At 40.3% G+C, this 15233-nt stretch overlaps 1 protein-coding gene across 3 annotated transcripts; it reads left to right on the top strand.

Moving 5' to 3' along the window:
* The first annotated feature begins 3368 nt into the window (after window positions 1-3368).
* On the top strand, window positions 3369-15160 carry mov10a (Mov10 RNA helicase a). 3 transcript variants are annotated; one of them, XM_071903832.2, is made up of 22 exons: window positions 3369-3667; window positions 3800-3905; window positions 4139-4305; window positions 4823-5064; window positions 5565-5811; window positions 6241-6381; window positions 6565-6727; window positions 7234-7385; window positions 7540-7710; window positions 8414-8561; window positions 9375-9536; window positions 10298-10401; window positions 10572-10669; window positions 11313-11411; window positions 11661-11769; window positions 11881-11998; window positions 12647-12838; window positions 12952-13023; window positions 13296-13421; window positions 13586-13674; window positions 14271-14389; window positions 14547-15160. In XM_071903832.2, exons 1-22 carry the CDS (start codon window positions 3546-3548, stop codon window positions 14609-14611), a joined length of 3012 nt encoding a protein of 1003 aa, XP_071759933.1. In that variant the 5' UTR covers window positions 3369-3545; the 3' UTR covers window positions 14612-15160. The 3 variants fall into 3 exon arrangements, with proteins under 3 accessions (XP_071759933.1, XP_071759934.1, XP_078139713.1); XM_071903833.2 differs by lacking the exon at window positions 7234-7385 and having other exon boundaries at window positions 7550-7710; XM_078283587.1 differs by lacking the exon at window positions 3800-3905 and having other exon boundaries at window positions 3622-3667.
* The last annotated feature ends 73 nt before the right edge of the window (window positions 15161-15233 follow it).

The following is a 15233-nucleotide window of genomic DNA, read 5'->3' as shown; positions in this document are numbered from 1 at the left end:
CAAATATACTTGTAAATGTCAAATCGGCTAAGATATGTTATGATTTCACATGCCACATCAGGATAGACCTTGCTTCTTTAACTAAAAACCTATAAGTACAGAATAAATTTACATTTTTTGTGATAAGACTTCCAACATATCAAGGAAGGATATAAAACACAGAAGAAAACAAATAGAATAAAAAAAGGAATTTAAAAAATATATAGGATAAGGCCAACAAGAACTAATAAAGAAGAAAATGCATTCAAGTTTAGTAGATGGTGCAAAATTATATACAAATACAATTGCAAGAAATTAATTAAAATACTACAGGGAGCAGTGCATCATAGTATTTCAAAAGAGACAAGTTCTTTGTGTTTTCAGTCATTCTTAATGATTGCAATAAATTCAAGATCAGATAGGAATAGTATACCTTTGGTTTTGGTATTTAGAAATGTAGAATAATGTAGCTAGGAGTATAATAAAATGTATACACATTTCAATTGATTTATTTTCATTACCACAGCCAGTGTCTTTCAAAGTATAATCATGAGTTACATTTAAAAAGCTAAAGAAGTGCATACTGAGTTTTTCTTTTTCCAAAAAGCAGCAATGAGTTCAAATTCAAAGTAACTATAACATAGGTCTTCATTAATATTTCCACAATAGACACATACTGTAGATTTGGAGAGCATAGAGTTACTAGGGACTAGGGTAGATATGTAGAATTTGGAAATGCACTTCTTTAAACTTATTTGGAATACAAGACCATCTATATGAGGGATAAAAGACTTCCAATAGGACTGATAGGGTAATATTTTTCCTTGAGTGAAACATGTTTATTGCTGCAGGCTTTGTCAATACTAATCATTACTACCATTCAATTTAAGCTCTGATGATCAAGTCAGCATCAAAGTTATCAAAGGTGATTTTTATCAGCTCAATTAAACCATTTTGTAGCTTTGGTAACTGAATTATATTCTGTGAAAGGAAGTGGAAAATATTTGTTCTACTTGTTTCAAGGAATATGTAATGAGTGTAGACCATGGAGTATCGACAAGGACCTGTTAGAGGATATCTGTGGAGTCTTCATAAGGCAAGGAGGGAAAATGAAACCTTGGGCCTATATTCTATTAAAGACAAAATTGCCGCAACTAAATACGGTTGTCACTCCTCATTGCAATGCTTGTTACGTTCACACACAGTTCAGTTAGGAGAGTGACAACCGCATTCTACAACCGAGCTCACTACCTGGAAATTCATGTATTGACAATTGAATGTGAATGCGGATTCAGTTAGTCCGAGTAGTGTGTACCAGAACCGGACTGGACAACTGGTTGTTACCATGAAATAAGGCGCAACACTCCCTAAAATTATCACCGTTAATTTGAAAGAGACGGAGGTAAGTGCTGAGAGACATTCTCAAATTTCCTATCCAGTCTGTTTCCTCAACATTGCGGTTGTTCCTACCAGTTCTGCGGTCTTGGCCCGGCCGAAATGTTGCGGTTAAAAGTATCAAGTTCATGCGGAAAAGGAGAATATGACGCGGTGAGTGTTATTATCTTATGGATACATTGACGCCTCTGGTTGCTGGTGTTACTGGTGTTACTGGTGTCAAGTAAACTGAAAATACAGGCGATGGTAGCCGCCATATTGGTCTGAAGTAAACGTTACTATGGTTACAGACATTATTAACAACCATCGCGAGATCGTATGAGTGGCGCGATTCCTGTGACCCGTACATACCATGGATGTATTAATACACAACCGTTTGACACAATTTTACTCCGCTCTGTTCCAGTGTGTAGCCTACCATACATATGCAAATTCACTCTCATTCATAAATTCGTTTGCCACTACCGAATTCTGCAGTGTGTACGTAGCCCATATCGAGGGCTTGGAGCCAAAGGGGCGTAAGTGCGATTTTGGGCAAATATGAGTATATATCAATTGAAAGGTCTCAATGAGATCTTTTCAGTGCCAACAACTGAAATCATGACCCATAAGTTTTAATTAAACAAAAACTGAAGGCCGTAACAGTAAAAGTAGGGTTTTGTTTGCTGCCAAAAGGGCGTAACTGCACTTACGCCCTTTTGACACCAAGCAAAACCCCAGTTTTGACACTGAACAAGCATTGTGGGTAGAGGATTCTAACAGCACTTAGGTCAACTCAAAATGCATGCTGACGTAAGTAATACTAGCATGGCAGCATGATCACATCATTTTTAGTATCCTATTCATATCCTAATTAATATTCTAGGTCAATATTAGATGAATGTAAATATGTTAATATTCCCATGAAATACTTAGGCCTATAGATTCAAAATGTTATTTTATAATGTTAGGAGTGTGAACTGGTCAAGATGAGCTCTGGTAGTAAGACTGCTGGTAGCTGAAGTTATCCCTCAGTGTTATGAGGAGTTTTACAGGTCTTTGAATGTGTCCCAGGACACATCAATAAGTGATGAAGGCCCTACAAAAATGTATTATACTAGCAAAAGAAAAAAAAAGTAGTAGTTTAGAATCAAAAGTAGTTTGTTATGTCTATAGAGGTTTATTAAAAAGGTTTATTAAAAGTTTTTAACAGAAAAAATGTATCAATCAATTTGATATGTTCCATGTAGCCTACAGTTTTAAAGGCCTTGGTGAAAGTTGCTGAGCATTACGTCAAGATAAAGATATTCATTCTGATCTTGTTTTATATTTCAGTGTTGATTGAAGTGTAATTGCTAGATTTGTGTTTTACAATTGTTTACTTACATACGCCCATATTCTGCATGGCTGTATTGGGACAATGTTTGTGCCAAAAAGGCGTATTTCACTCTTTTGCCATTTTTAAAAAAGTTAACAAATATAATTCAACTTAAACTGTAGCAGTATTGTTTTTATAGTAATGCTCAATCTGATAACACAAAAAGTTAAAATATTGTGCTTAGTATGTGGTAACGACAGCTGATCCAAGTTTGATCAAAATTTGTTTTGGCTCTCCTGTAAAATCTACTGTAACGCACTTAGGCCCTCGATATGTAGTCGTGGTAAAGCTGTTATTCGTTAAGTTACTGCTCTGAGTGAAGTTTTTTCGCTCACCTGCGGCAAACGCACCCTGGGTGGCGCCGGTTGGTAACCGGACGGTATAAGACTTCTTGTTAAACTTATGAGACAGCGGTTCGTGTGAAGTCGCTTTATTATTATATAACGAATTGACGAGGGTCACTTATCGTGTGATTTTTACTGATCAAAACAAAATTTGAAATAACTGGGAAGTTTATTTGTCCGAAATATTTGCGAAAAACACATACAAAATAATATGATGATGAGGCAGTGACGAAGTCAGCTGAATTTGTATTTCCTGGTTTGCCGACATGGGTCCTCGCACACCACGCCTACAACAGCGGTGAGCAACATCTGCTTCATGCACGCGCATATCACCAGATAAGTCAAATCACCAGTAGATCGGAAACACCGTCCAACACACCAGGAAATGTGTGTAATGGCCTGGCCTGGCCCAGGAACGTCCTCAGTTCAGTCAGTCGATCGTCAATGTTAGAGACCTGTAACACGTAAACATGCCGTCGCTTATGGACTCGCTTGAATCTGGACTGGACTTCATTGAATTCCTGGGAGAGAGAATATCCAACACTAACAGGAAGGAACTTCGTGACATTTATAACTCTGAATTTAAGGGCAGGTAGGCTGCAATGGGCTACGTGTTGCACATGCAGTTCAGATTAGGCTATGAATAATACATCTCTCTCTCTCTCTCTCTCTCTCTCTCTCTCTCTCTCTCTCTCTCTCTCTCTCTCTCGTATTTGTTTCACAGAGAAGGAATAAAAGACCCTAACTTTTCCAATGTTATCTATGCCCTCCTGAAATTCAACAAAGCCTACGTGAGACAGGGGAAAATCTACATAAATGTAAAACCTCAGGTAAGCTGAGCTCTATTATTGCTCTGATACTTTTATGATGAGCCACAATATCGGCTGCTGGCTTCTGCTGTGGAGAAATCAGACTGGATATATTTTCAACAATGGAGTATGTTTTATGTTTTGTGACCACTGGAAATGTATCAAATCTTTAAGAACACAAATAAACAAAACAGAAAGCGTCATTTCTAATGTGTGCATCAAAATGAACTGCATTACTTGTGTCCGGGCCGCAGGTTAGAGTATACTACGGTGACCAGTGGAGGCGGCCGCGGGACGGCTCAGCTTCTGCTTCTCAGAAAATGGCTGAGAAGCCTGAACCCTCCTCTGTCCCCTCGACCCCTGTGTTGACCCCTAAGAAAAAGCTAGCTAAAGAAATCCTTCACAGACTAAAGGTGAACAGGTGAGTGTTTTTTGAGTAGATCCTACAGGATATGGGGGCATTGGTCTGCTGCAACAAACATCCTTCATTTAGTCTTGTGTAGTCCTAAAGTCTTATTTTTCTTAAATCAAGTGAGAAATGTCGACAGTGGAGTGAGATAGTTCCTCTCCTCTTCAAAGCACTTTCACTTTTTTCAGGTATTTTCTAGAAACAAGTGTCATTATCTTACAATTAGTCAGATCACTGCACTTGCATCAAGAAAATGACGCTTGATTCAAGAAAACTCTTGAAACAAATCGATTCACATTGGACCCAGTTTGAATTCTTACTCTTTACTCTTTTCAATTGTTTAAAAAAAAAATGGATTGTAGGATACTAAATCTTGAAACGGAAGAAAATGACTTGCTAAGTTTTTCTGTGTCATATGGTACAAGCATGTGACACAGCAATACGAGGAAGTTGGACATAGTGGGTCTGTGTCATAGTCATTGCAATAAATGTAAGAGTTTTATAGCCTTATCACTTCTCCCTCTCACAGGGAAGAGCTGACAGCTGACAAGGGTGGCATTGAGATCACTTCAGACCCAGAGGCGGCCAGTGGCAAGGTTCAGTTCACTGTGGCTCATCTGAGGGAGCTGTTCCTCATCAGGTTCCAAATCCTAAACAACGGGACAAACTGCGTCCACTTCACATACTACACTGCCCTGCACAGGATTCGCTGTTTCACTCTGCTGGATGAAAGGAGAGTGACCAGGGCCTGCCCACTCTTCCTCTGTCCTGGTGAGAGAAGCAGCGTTGCTCCTCTCCCCCTGGAAAAACACAAACAAACAAATGTAATGATTCGGGATGGGACGATATATCGAAATTCAATATATTGCAATACAAAAATGTGACAATATGTATCGTGGGGCAGAAAAATGAATCGTGAAATTAGCTCCATTTTACTCTGCTGTAGTAATCACAAATGAGATTGCTTGCCCATCACAATTTCACAAGCTCTCCATCCAAATTATTCGCACTTTATAATGACATTGTTAAATTGTTGTTTACATTCAAGCCAAGCCAATGCCATTGCTAGAAAGACTCGTGGCGCAGAAATAAATATAATTCTGCAGAGTTATACTTTGTTGGTGTTTATTACATCGTATCGTGGTTGTATGGAATCGTGAACCCCATATCGCCTATCGTATCGTTAGATAAGCATATTGTCCCATCCCTAGTATTGAGTGGTCGTATCCCCTTCTGCACCCTCTTATTCACCCTGGACTTTTCTTCCACAGGCGAAAGCTATGAAGTCGTGGTCCAGTACAGCCTGAACCACTACGGACACTTCCCTGCCACAATGTACTTTGAGTTCTGCCCGGACCTTCCAGGATCCAAGCCCTTCTGCATTGTGAGGGAGATGGAAGCCGCAGCCAGGACCCCGCTGGCTGTGGAGCTGGGGCCCTCGGCTCCTTACAAGCCATATCAGGTGGCCACATACAAGCCTGTCAGCACCGTGATAGTGGAGGGAGTGCCTCCGGAGAGGTAATTTGGATTAAAAAGTTGCTACGCTTTGTATACCAGGGGTTCTTGAACTTTTTCAAATGAGAAATGCAGTTTCTTGCACTGGTCATTAAAGAAACATTAAAATATTTGCTGCCTCACCCAGAGTGTAAAAAATCAAGATGTACAGAGTATAGCGGATGAACGCAGTGCACCGGTCACTAAGTCTGATTTCAGGATGGCAACATAATTCATTTTTACTGTCTAGAAACAGAATGCAGTGCAGTTTTTTATTTGGAGCAGCATGGATTAGGGAACTGGTTAAAGCAGTTGTGGCTCACCAATAGTCAGGAATTAATTTGTAATTGAAATTAATGACATATGGTCCCAGAAATGTTACTGAAATTGTGTTTCAATCATTCTGATTACAATCATTAAATGTTTTTTGTTTTTTTTTGTTCCTCCCTGCAGTTCTGTTGTCCAACATCTGAAGATTACTGTGAAATTAGGAGACTACAAATACCCTGATTACCTAAAGGAACTGGCTAAACAAAGACTGGAGGACTCGGAGTACCTCTCTCCAATCGCCAGACAGAAACTTGCATCAGTGAAGTGAGAGAATGACCTAATTAATTACAAATGGTTTTTTTTTGTAATCATTTTATGTACAGTGTTCTCAGGGACATTCTCTTCTCTATCAACCATGCCCCAGTCAGTGACGAAACCATAGTATGATGATTAATTATTTTCTCTGCTTAATCCCTCCGAAAATATTATAATGTTCTGTCTTTCCAGGAGCCTCCTCAACTGTCCCCTGAAAATGAAGAACTACGCTCATCGATTTCACCTCCTGCTGCACCTGGAAGAGATACAGATGGAGGTGGACATCAGGAAGTATGACCTCCGCGACCAAACCATGACCCAAGACCAAGGCAACAGAAAGCTACTCATTCTTAGAGTGAGGAAATCCCCATTAGAATACATTACCCCACCTACTGACCCACTGTGTGTGTAACTAACAGCAACCAAAACCTGGTGTCTTGTGAGTCCATGATGGGTGATCCAACGGAAATTGCCATGTCTCTTTCATTTGACTATGAAGTTTTATTTATTTATTTGATGGGGACAATGCAAATTAGCATTGTGCTGCTTCAACTGGTTACAAACAAGTTGATGCATGTTCTGCATACAGAGATTACAGCTATTGCCAGTTTCCAACTTCTGTCCCAGGTTAGGCTTCTCTTTAAAAGAGAAGAAAAAGAAAAAAGGAAGAAAATAACAAAGTTACATACAATTATGAAGCATAATTTAAAGAAGGAAAGACCAACAAGTTGTATTGTTTCTGCATATTGCAGTTGTCCTCTAAATGGTTGCTGATCTAAGCTAAGTGATCCGTGATATAAGAGATCTAACAGAGTAAGAACACACTGCACAAAGTAGACCGAAGTTGATGTTGTCCAACAGGTTCCTGGTGTTGCTGAGAACAGGCCTTCTGTACTTCGAGGAGATTGTCTGAAGGTGTCCAAGTCTGAAGACAAGGTCCAGCCGATCACTGTGTACACAGGTTATGTTCACAGAGTAGAGCTGGATAGTGTGAAGCTGGGCTTCTCAAGGAGGTAAGAGGTGGACTGAGCATGCTTAGGATGATCGATACTTGGTATAAATGTCAGATGATTGATAAAGGTCTTAACCCCAATCTCTCTCTCTCTCTCTCTCTCTCTCTCTCTCTCTCTCGCTCTCTCTCTCCCTCTCCCTATTTCTCTCTGTCAGGTTGGTGCAGCTTTTTATCAGTAACATGAAGTTTGATGTGGAGTTCACCATAAACCGCTTCCCCTTGAAGATGCAGCATCGTGCGTTGGAACTGGCAGTGAAACATGCGCTTGGGGATGTGCTGTTCCCTTCGGGTTCAGTGAACACCAGTGTCTCCCTGTCTAAACTCAGGTCTGGTGCCTCCATGTGCACTTGCATTCATGCACACACAGATGCACACTTGCACATACATACGCAGTACAAACATGCAGCATCTTCTACACAAACACACAAACTAACCACACCACCAAAGATTAGTACTGATCAGCTTAAGGCTTACCAGACTTACAACATCTAACGTGATTGGTGTAATGAACATATGAACTCCTCATGGTCAGTGTCTGTGCTCAGCAGTCTTCACCTGACTGCCTTGGCTGAGCCAACTCTGGGCGCCCGCCCACCATATCGTACAGACAGAAGGTGTCACTGTTCTTTGGTAGAATGCCATAAGCTTGCCTCAATTATATATATATATGGTAAAATATGAGGGATTATTTTGGTTACGGTCTTGCTTGCAAATACTAGGTTCTTGCAACACATGCCAGGCAAAGTTCACTATTGTTTGCTTAGACTTGAATGTAAAATAAACAATTTCTTTCCCCATTCCCTATACTTTTAACTCAACCACTTATACAGAAGATAAAAATGCAAGGCTTTCATGTAAACATTTTAAACATTTTGCTCCATTTGCCAGTTGATTAGCCTCACCCGAATAGGTGGTTTGTCGTTTGTCTATCTGTAATGTTGTGGAGCAGTAATGCTGTGCGAGGACCTAATTTGTGTCTTTCCTCCAGTGTGAAAGGTGTGACAAATCCATTCTCGTGTTGCTCCACAGGATGTTTAACCGCCAGCTGGAAAGCAACCCAGAGCAACATGCTGCTATCCAGCGCATCGTAGCTGGATCATCCAAGCCTGCACCTTATCTTGTATTTGGGCCTCCTGGAACTGGAAAAACCATTACTCTGGTTGAAGCGATGAATCAGGTATTTAGTGTGTGTCCACACTTGGTCAAAGTGAACACGTTTCTGGTCAGCAGAGAGTTATTAGTCAGTCTGCACATTGTCTCAGACCCCTGTGAAACGTAATATACTCAGAAATCCTCAGAAGATGTATGAGTATGGTTAGTATGCATTGTGACTTTCTTCATTGGTGGATGTTAACCCCAAGCGCTTACATTTCATTTGTGCGGTTTGCAAGAGGAAGCTGGTCATTGATGAAAGGAAAGGCAGCCAAACAGTAAAAATCATATTAAATAAAATGATTGCATAAAATAGCTTCCATTTTGTTGGCTTTCCTTCTTTCAAAACTAGATGACCCATGCAATTTTCAAACGTCATTGTGCTGGAAATGAATAATGGGCTGTAATGGCCCTGTAAAATGAGCTCATAGGCTAGTGCTTGAAAACAGACCATGACTGGTCATTCAGATTCAGCCCATAATTGGACTGAACAAAGTCAATAATGGGCCTATGTGTTTTATTCTGCATGATTTCAATACTGCTTCCTCTTCACACTAAGAAGCACAAGTTCCTATCCATAACAACCATTAGGTTTTTTAAATGAAATTTGGAAGCATGAATGGAAAATGGACCGATCAGAATGAATCTGAAAAAGATTGAGTCCTTTTTCAAGAGGATTATGTATTTGCAAGGGGATGTTACTGAGGTCATTTTGAAAAGAGCAACATGGCTTGAAAAACATCTTTACAATGCCCTTGTTAATGAAAAACACTGTCAAGCACACCATTTATTTGTCAATAAGTATGGATAACAAATTTAATTTTACTTGCATTGTCAGATCAACAGGACAGAGCCGTCAGCCTACATCCTAGCTTGTGCCCCCTCAAACAGCGCGTGTGACCTGCTGTGTGAGAGACTGATAGTACACATGGATCCTCACCGGGTTTACCGTGTGTACGCCAGCAGCCGAGACCCCAACACTGTTCCCAAGCACCTACTGGTGAGCACCAATAGCTACGTTTACATTCACAGAGTAACCTGGCTATTGGCCATTCTCCGGTTAAGGTCTTATTTGTGTTAAATTGTTTATATGGACCTTTGATAACCTGCAATTGTGTCTCCCTGTTGTTATCAGAATATTACTGTCCACCTGTAGCATGTACCTTTTTTTTGTTTGTTTTTTGGACTGAGAAATTGTAGTTTATTTCTGATATAAGGGAAAGAAATGATGATCTCAATAGTAAAAGTACATACAGCTAGCCACCATTTTTTTGTTGATATCAAAATATACCCATAACCTTGTGTGAGTTTGCGCAGACGGAGAAAACCAAAAGTGAAAGGAGTAAGATGTTTACATGCCACAGTAACCCAAGCGAGTAAAGCCTGGCATCTTAACTGGGTTTCTCATAATCGGAGCATGAGCTCACTGGGTTGTTCTACATGAGTTATGAAGTTTACATGTGTCGTGTGACCCAAAACTGGGTTACTTGAGTAACCGGGTAAAGAACGTAATTCTCTGTGGATGTAAACGTAGTCATTGTCATAAAACCCTGTCCTAAAAAACTATCCCAGAGCATACAATGTGTAGACGTCATAAAAGAAAGTTTGAGAGGTAGCGAGAGAGACAAAGACATTTCTCAAATTCAAATGCTATTATCAGATATTAGAAAGTTTGTTCAATTTATTCCAACCTCAAAGCTGAGCTAAAGGAGACAGTTGGACATTTTTCTCACTCGCTGTGTTATCTTTTGACTATTTCAGAAACATTGTAACTGGGATGAGAGCCAGGACAGCTTTGTGTTTCCTCAGAAGAAGATTTTGATGAAATACAAGGTCATAATTACTACTATGGTCACGGCTGGCAGGTGAGGCTGATTATTGCATATAAATCTTCTTGTGAAAGACGCTTATGTCTTTGATTTCTGCATGATTCATCCTTCTTCAGTGTTTTGCGTCATGTTTTTTTTTTTTCTTTATTGCTGTATATTACACTTAATACTACAGTTGCATTACTGCTGTCTGTTTCTGTTTTTAGGCTTGTGTCTGGAGGCATCCCAACCGGCCACTTCACCCATGTGTTTGTGGACGAAGGCGGCCAGGCAGTGGAGCCTGAGTGCGTCATCACTGTTGCAGGTGAGTGTTGAATATTTGATTCATCCAACATACCAGGTCTGTAGTTTTGGTGAAACTTGGATGGAAGACTCTGTATAAGATCTGACATCCCATTCCTCATTTTTTGAGAAGCTATAAAGAGATGCATATTTTACAGATAGTGGTTCATTAAAAGGCAAAATAAACATTACTGCTGGTTTTTATATGTTTTGGTGTTTATCTTACATGGATCTTACATCTGTCTGTCCGTCTGCCCAGCATGATATCCCACGTGATATCCCGGGCACCGCTGGTCTGATTTTGACAAAACTTTGAGGGATGACTCATCTTCAGACTGTGTTCCAATATATGAAAAAATACACTTTTTGGAGTGCTTTAATTAAAGGTCAAAATGTTTAACTCACATGTGATATGGTCTGGACCAGTTTGGCTGTAACGTGGATGAATGATGCATTTTTATGTTAAAAAAATTACACTGATTCACCTGATGGGGACGCTATAATTAAAGGTCAACATTTCAAACTTTGAAAAGCCATAACTGTTACACCACCAGTCTGATTTTTATGAAACTTGGAGAGATAATGCATCTTGGGACTGATTGGCCCAGGGGGTGCCTGGGCCTGCATCAGTTATGGGGGACACCATGTTTGCTTGTTTTTCACAGGTCTGCTCCATCCAGAGAAAGGTCAGTTGGTGTTGGCAGGAGATCCCCAGCAGCTGGGGCCGATTCTTCGATCCCCTCTTGCCCTGCAGTACGGACTCGGTGAGACCAGGGAGACTGCTTTATTCTATTCTTAATGTTTTCTATTCTATTCTTAATGTTTGCTATTCCACATTATGCGAGTCGTGTTGTTATTGTGCTTTGTATCACTTGTGGTGTTGCAGTGATGAAGGGATTTCCCACCTGTAGGATGAAACACTACAACGATTGCTTCTGCTGTTCTGTTTTATTCTGTTCCTAACTACACCATTAAATGATTTTATTGGAACCTTGTGACACTTGTGTCTCCAGGGCTTTCTCTGCTGGAGAGGCTGATGAGAGAGAACCCTTTGTATCAGAAGAGCACAGACTCTGGGCATTTTGACAACCGCTTTGTTACCAAACTCCTGCGAAACTACAGGTGCATCTTTCTGTATTCTCTTCCATTGTGCTATCCAGAGTTGCTTGTTTGTCATGCTGTTGCTTTGGTTAAAGCTCATCAGCTTTCTTCTTTCTGCCCTTCTTCCCTCAGGTCCCATCCTGCCATTCTGAAAATCCCCAATGAGCTGTTTTATGAGAATGAACTGCAGGTGTTTGCGGACCAGTGGGACCGCGAGGCTTACTGCAACTGGGAACACCTCCCCAAAAAGGTATGATGGCAAGGAATTTTTTCATCCTCCTATTCCCTCTTTTTTTGGGGGGTTTTATCACCTATGATTGCCTTTCCCCATCCAAAAGAATTTCTTATGCTCTCAGTAATTATCTCAAGGCCTATATTATCCTAATAAGCAGCAAATTGTTCAATGTATAAAAATACACATGTAAAGGTCCATTCACATCTAGAACAATAACTATGAAGATAACTATAAACTATAATGATACATTGTTGCTCATGCATTCACACCACAACGATATCTGTGATAAGTTCCTCAGTAAATGAAGCATCACTGCAGTGAGCAACCGGATTCTCCGCCCCCGTCTGTCTTACAACTTTAATTTGATTGGTTGAAAATGTTTTATCATCTAGTCTGAGATCGAACCAAAATATAGTTATATTACATATCGTTTCTGATGTTTTTTATAGTTGTAGTTGTAGTGGGAACACAGACATTCTATTTACTTAGAACGATTTAAATCTTTTTATAGTTGTAGTTATCTTTACAGTTATCATTCTAGATGTGAATGGGGCTTAGAGGCACATTGGTTACACTTAAATTGGCTATTCATATTTCTGCTAAATGGAGACCGAGTAACATCTAAACAACTGCCTCACTAATGTCTCTGTCGGTCTGCTACAGGGCTTCCCAGTGATCTTCCATGGGGTGATGGGGAAGGATGAGAGAGAGGCCAACAGTCCTTCCTTCTTCAATGTGTCGGAGATTGAGGTTCTGGTTGACTACCTCACCAACCTGATGCAAACCCAAGGAAAGAAGGGCCTTCCCAAACTCTCTGCAAAAGACATCGGCATAATCACCCCCTATCGGAAACAAGTGAGCTCGCAAGACGTGCATTATATTTGTTTACAGTAGACTCGGAGAGACGCAAGTTTGTAGGAGAGTGAGTTTTAACTAGTCACCAGTTAACGTGCTTACTTTTCAAACAGGTTGAGAAAATCCAGAAAGCCCTCAAGTCAGTCTCGGTGCAGAATCGGTGGAATGATATCAAAGAGCTCAAGGTTAGTAGAATGCTGTTGTAATTACGTTACTTCATTTATCAGTTAATCTTGTGAGGTGCCCTGAACAAAATACAGGGACGTTCATTTAAAGTCTCTTCTGCAGAGTCATTTAAATGTCGAGGGTTGAGATAATCTATTCAGTTCATTCATTTAATTGTAGATCATGCCTTTAGAGGATAACTAAATGTTTTCCATTTTTGGAGGAGGAATGTTGAGGAAACATCCTTCCTGAACTGAAGTTTATTTAAAAGATGTTCCCTTTATGGTGTCAGGTGGGTTCTGTGGAGGAGTTTCAGGGACAAGAGAGGAAGGTCATCATGCTCTCTACTGTCCGCAGCAGCACCAGCTACGTCAAGATGGACCAAGACTTCAACATCGGCTTCCTGTCAAATGAAAAGGTCTGTCACACTCCTTCCCTCTTCCTGATCAGAATTCATAGGTGCTGTGGACATACTATATATATATGGATATTAAAACCAGGACCAGGATTTTAAACTCTGCTTATTGGCTTTATTTCTTTTTACCCCCCTTTCCTTTCTGTGCCTGTGTATCTACTCTACAGAGATTCAACGTGGCCATCACCAGAGCCAAGTCCCTGCTGATTGTAGTGGGAAACCCTGTAATCCTCAACAAGGACCCCACCTGGGAGAAGTAAGAGAAAGCAGGCTACAGCAGGGGGAGAGGTTTCAGAAAAGTATAGTTCTTCGTATAAACAAATGCAGCGTTAGGAGACAGCAGGGCGTACATAGACACCACAAATTTGTTCTTTCACATTCTTTCTGATACACACAGGGCCACTGTTGAGCAGGGTAAGAAATGTGCTTTTTTCGTTTCAGCTGCCATTTTTGTTTTGTTCGTTTTTTTTCTGCTGCTGGTTGCGTGGTGCCAATAGTTTCTACTGCTTCAAGCTGCGTGCTCGGTTGTTTTCTGATCAAAAACCGCTCCATTTTCCTTGAATACACTGGAAAGAAACCCCGGTCATAGACTCCCCTTCACTCCCCTAGACTTACCCTCCCCTCCCATTCATGCAGGCATATTTGATAACTCAATTAATAAAATGTGAACAAGGTGAAAAGCAAAAAAGTAATTATCACGGGCATTTTTTGCCATTTTAATTTCACGGGCATTTTATGAAGTTTCAAGGCCATTTTTGCCCTGAGGCCAAGTTAATTTCTGACTCTGCTGTTGTGTGAAATCGCTAGTATTGAAACTTGTGATTTGATCAGTTTGTGCTTTTCCATTTGCAGGTTCATCAGCTACTGTGTGAAGGAGAAGGGGTACACTGGGTTTGACTTCACCGATGCAGAAGGCGAAGATGATATTGTGTCAAGATTGGTATCCCTGAAAATCGACGTGGATTCTGAAAGTTAGTATAGCCGTAACATCGCTGAAACTGATACAGTGACGTGTGCATCTGAACAAAACACTCATTCATGCCCACATCACATGCACAAAGTAGTCATGAAATTCAGTGCTTGTGTGAGAAACTAAACTTGTGTGTTGTCTTTCTGTATTTGTCGCAGGTCCTCAGGCAGAGGAGAGTGCCCTCCAGCAGTGTGTGCACCCAGAGTGGAGAAGTGAGCAGTAACACACAGTCAGCCTCATTTAGACAACTAACACTGGACAAGGAACTGCTTGTAGCTACGAACTGAAGGGATTATAATTAGATTTAAGTCCGTAAAGATAAACAGCAAGCCTCAGTATTTCATTTATTCTGTCATTGCACTTGGAAGACAACACTGGCATCAATTATTTAAAAATATATTCTATTATGACCTTTTTTTAGGAGTAATTTGCATAGATCTGCGCAATAAACAGTGCTCTGTTTTTGATGACAATGCCGAAAGGAAGCGGTGAATCTTCTGTTATTGGGTTTATAGCTTTGTCTCTTCAGTGTCTCTTTTTAAATAATACTCCTGCTTACAGCGAACCAGCAATTCACCTATGATGCATTGGATAAGATATGTTAAAGTTTAAGGAAATGAACAGCAGCCCATCTATTTCTCAGGAATTCATCACCACACGTCTTACTACTCTTTGCACTTTACAAGTTGGATAGCCTCTTTTCTCACTCATTTACTGCCTTGCCTTTCAAATGGTTGTTTAAAGAGAAAGAAATAAACACTTTTGGATTTTTGAACCATATTGTATTGCACATTGTCTTTACTAGGCTTCCTCTTTGATTAATCATCACCTTTACATATACAGTA

Source organism: Centroberyx gerrardi, chromosome 5, assembly GCF_048128805.1.
Source record: "Centroberyx gerrardi isolate f3 chromosome 5, fCenGer3.hap1.cur.20231027, whole genome shotgun sequence".
Lineage (NCBI taxonomy): Eukaryota > Metazoa > Chordata > Actinopteri > Beryciformes > Berycidae > Centroberyx > Centroberyx gerrardi.
The sequence above is the reverse complement of the archived record's forward strand: the minus strand, read 5'-3'. Positions and strand labels throughout refer to the sequence as shown.

What these genes read in the sequence shown, in the direction of transcription:
- mov10a (XM_071903832.2), top strand. Translation starts at nt 3,546, where the DNA reads ATGCCGTCGCTTATGGACTCGCTTGAATCTGGACTGGACTTCATTGAA. An exon ending in TGGTTGAAGCGATGAATCAG is followed by an intron (nt 8,562 to 9,374) that starts GTATTTAGTGTG and finishes TTGCATTGTCAG; the next exon opens with ATCAACAGGACAGAGCCGTC. An exon ending in CTGTTCCCAAGCACCTACTG is followed by an intron (nt 9,537 to 10,297) that starts GTGAGCACCAAT and finishes TGACTATTTCAG; the next exon opens with AAACATTGTAACTGGGATGA.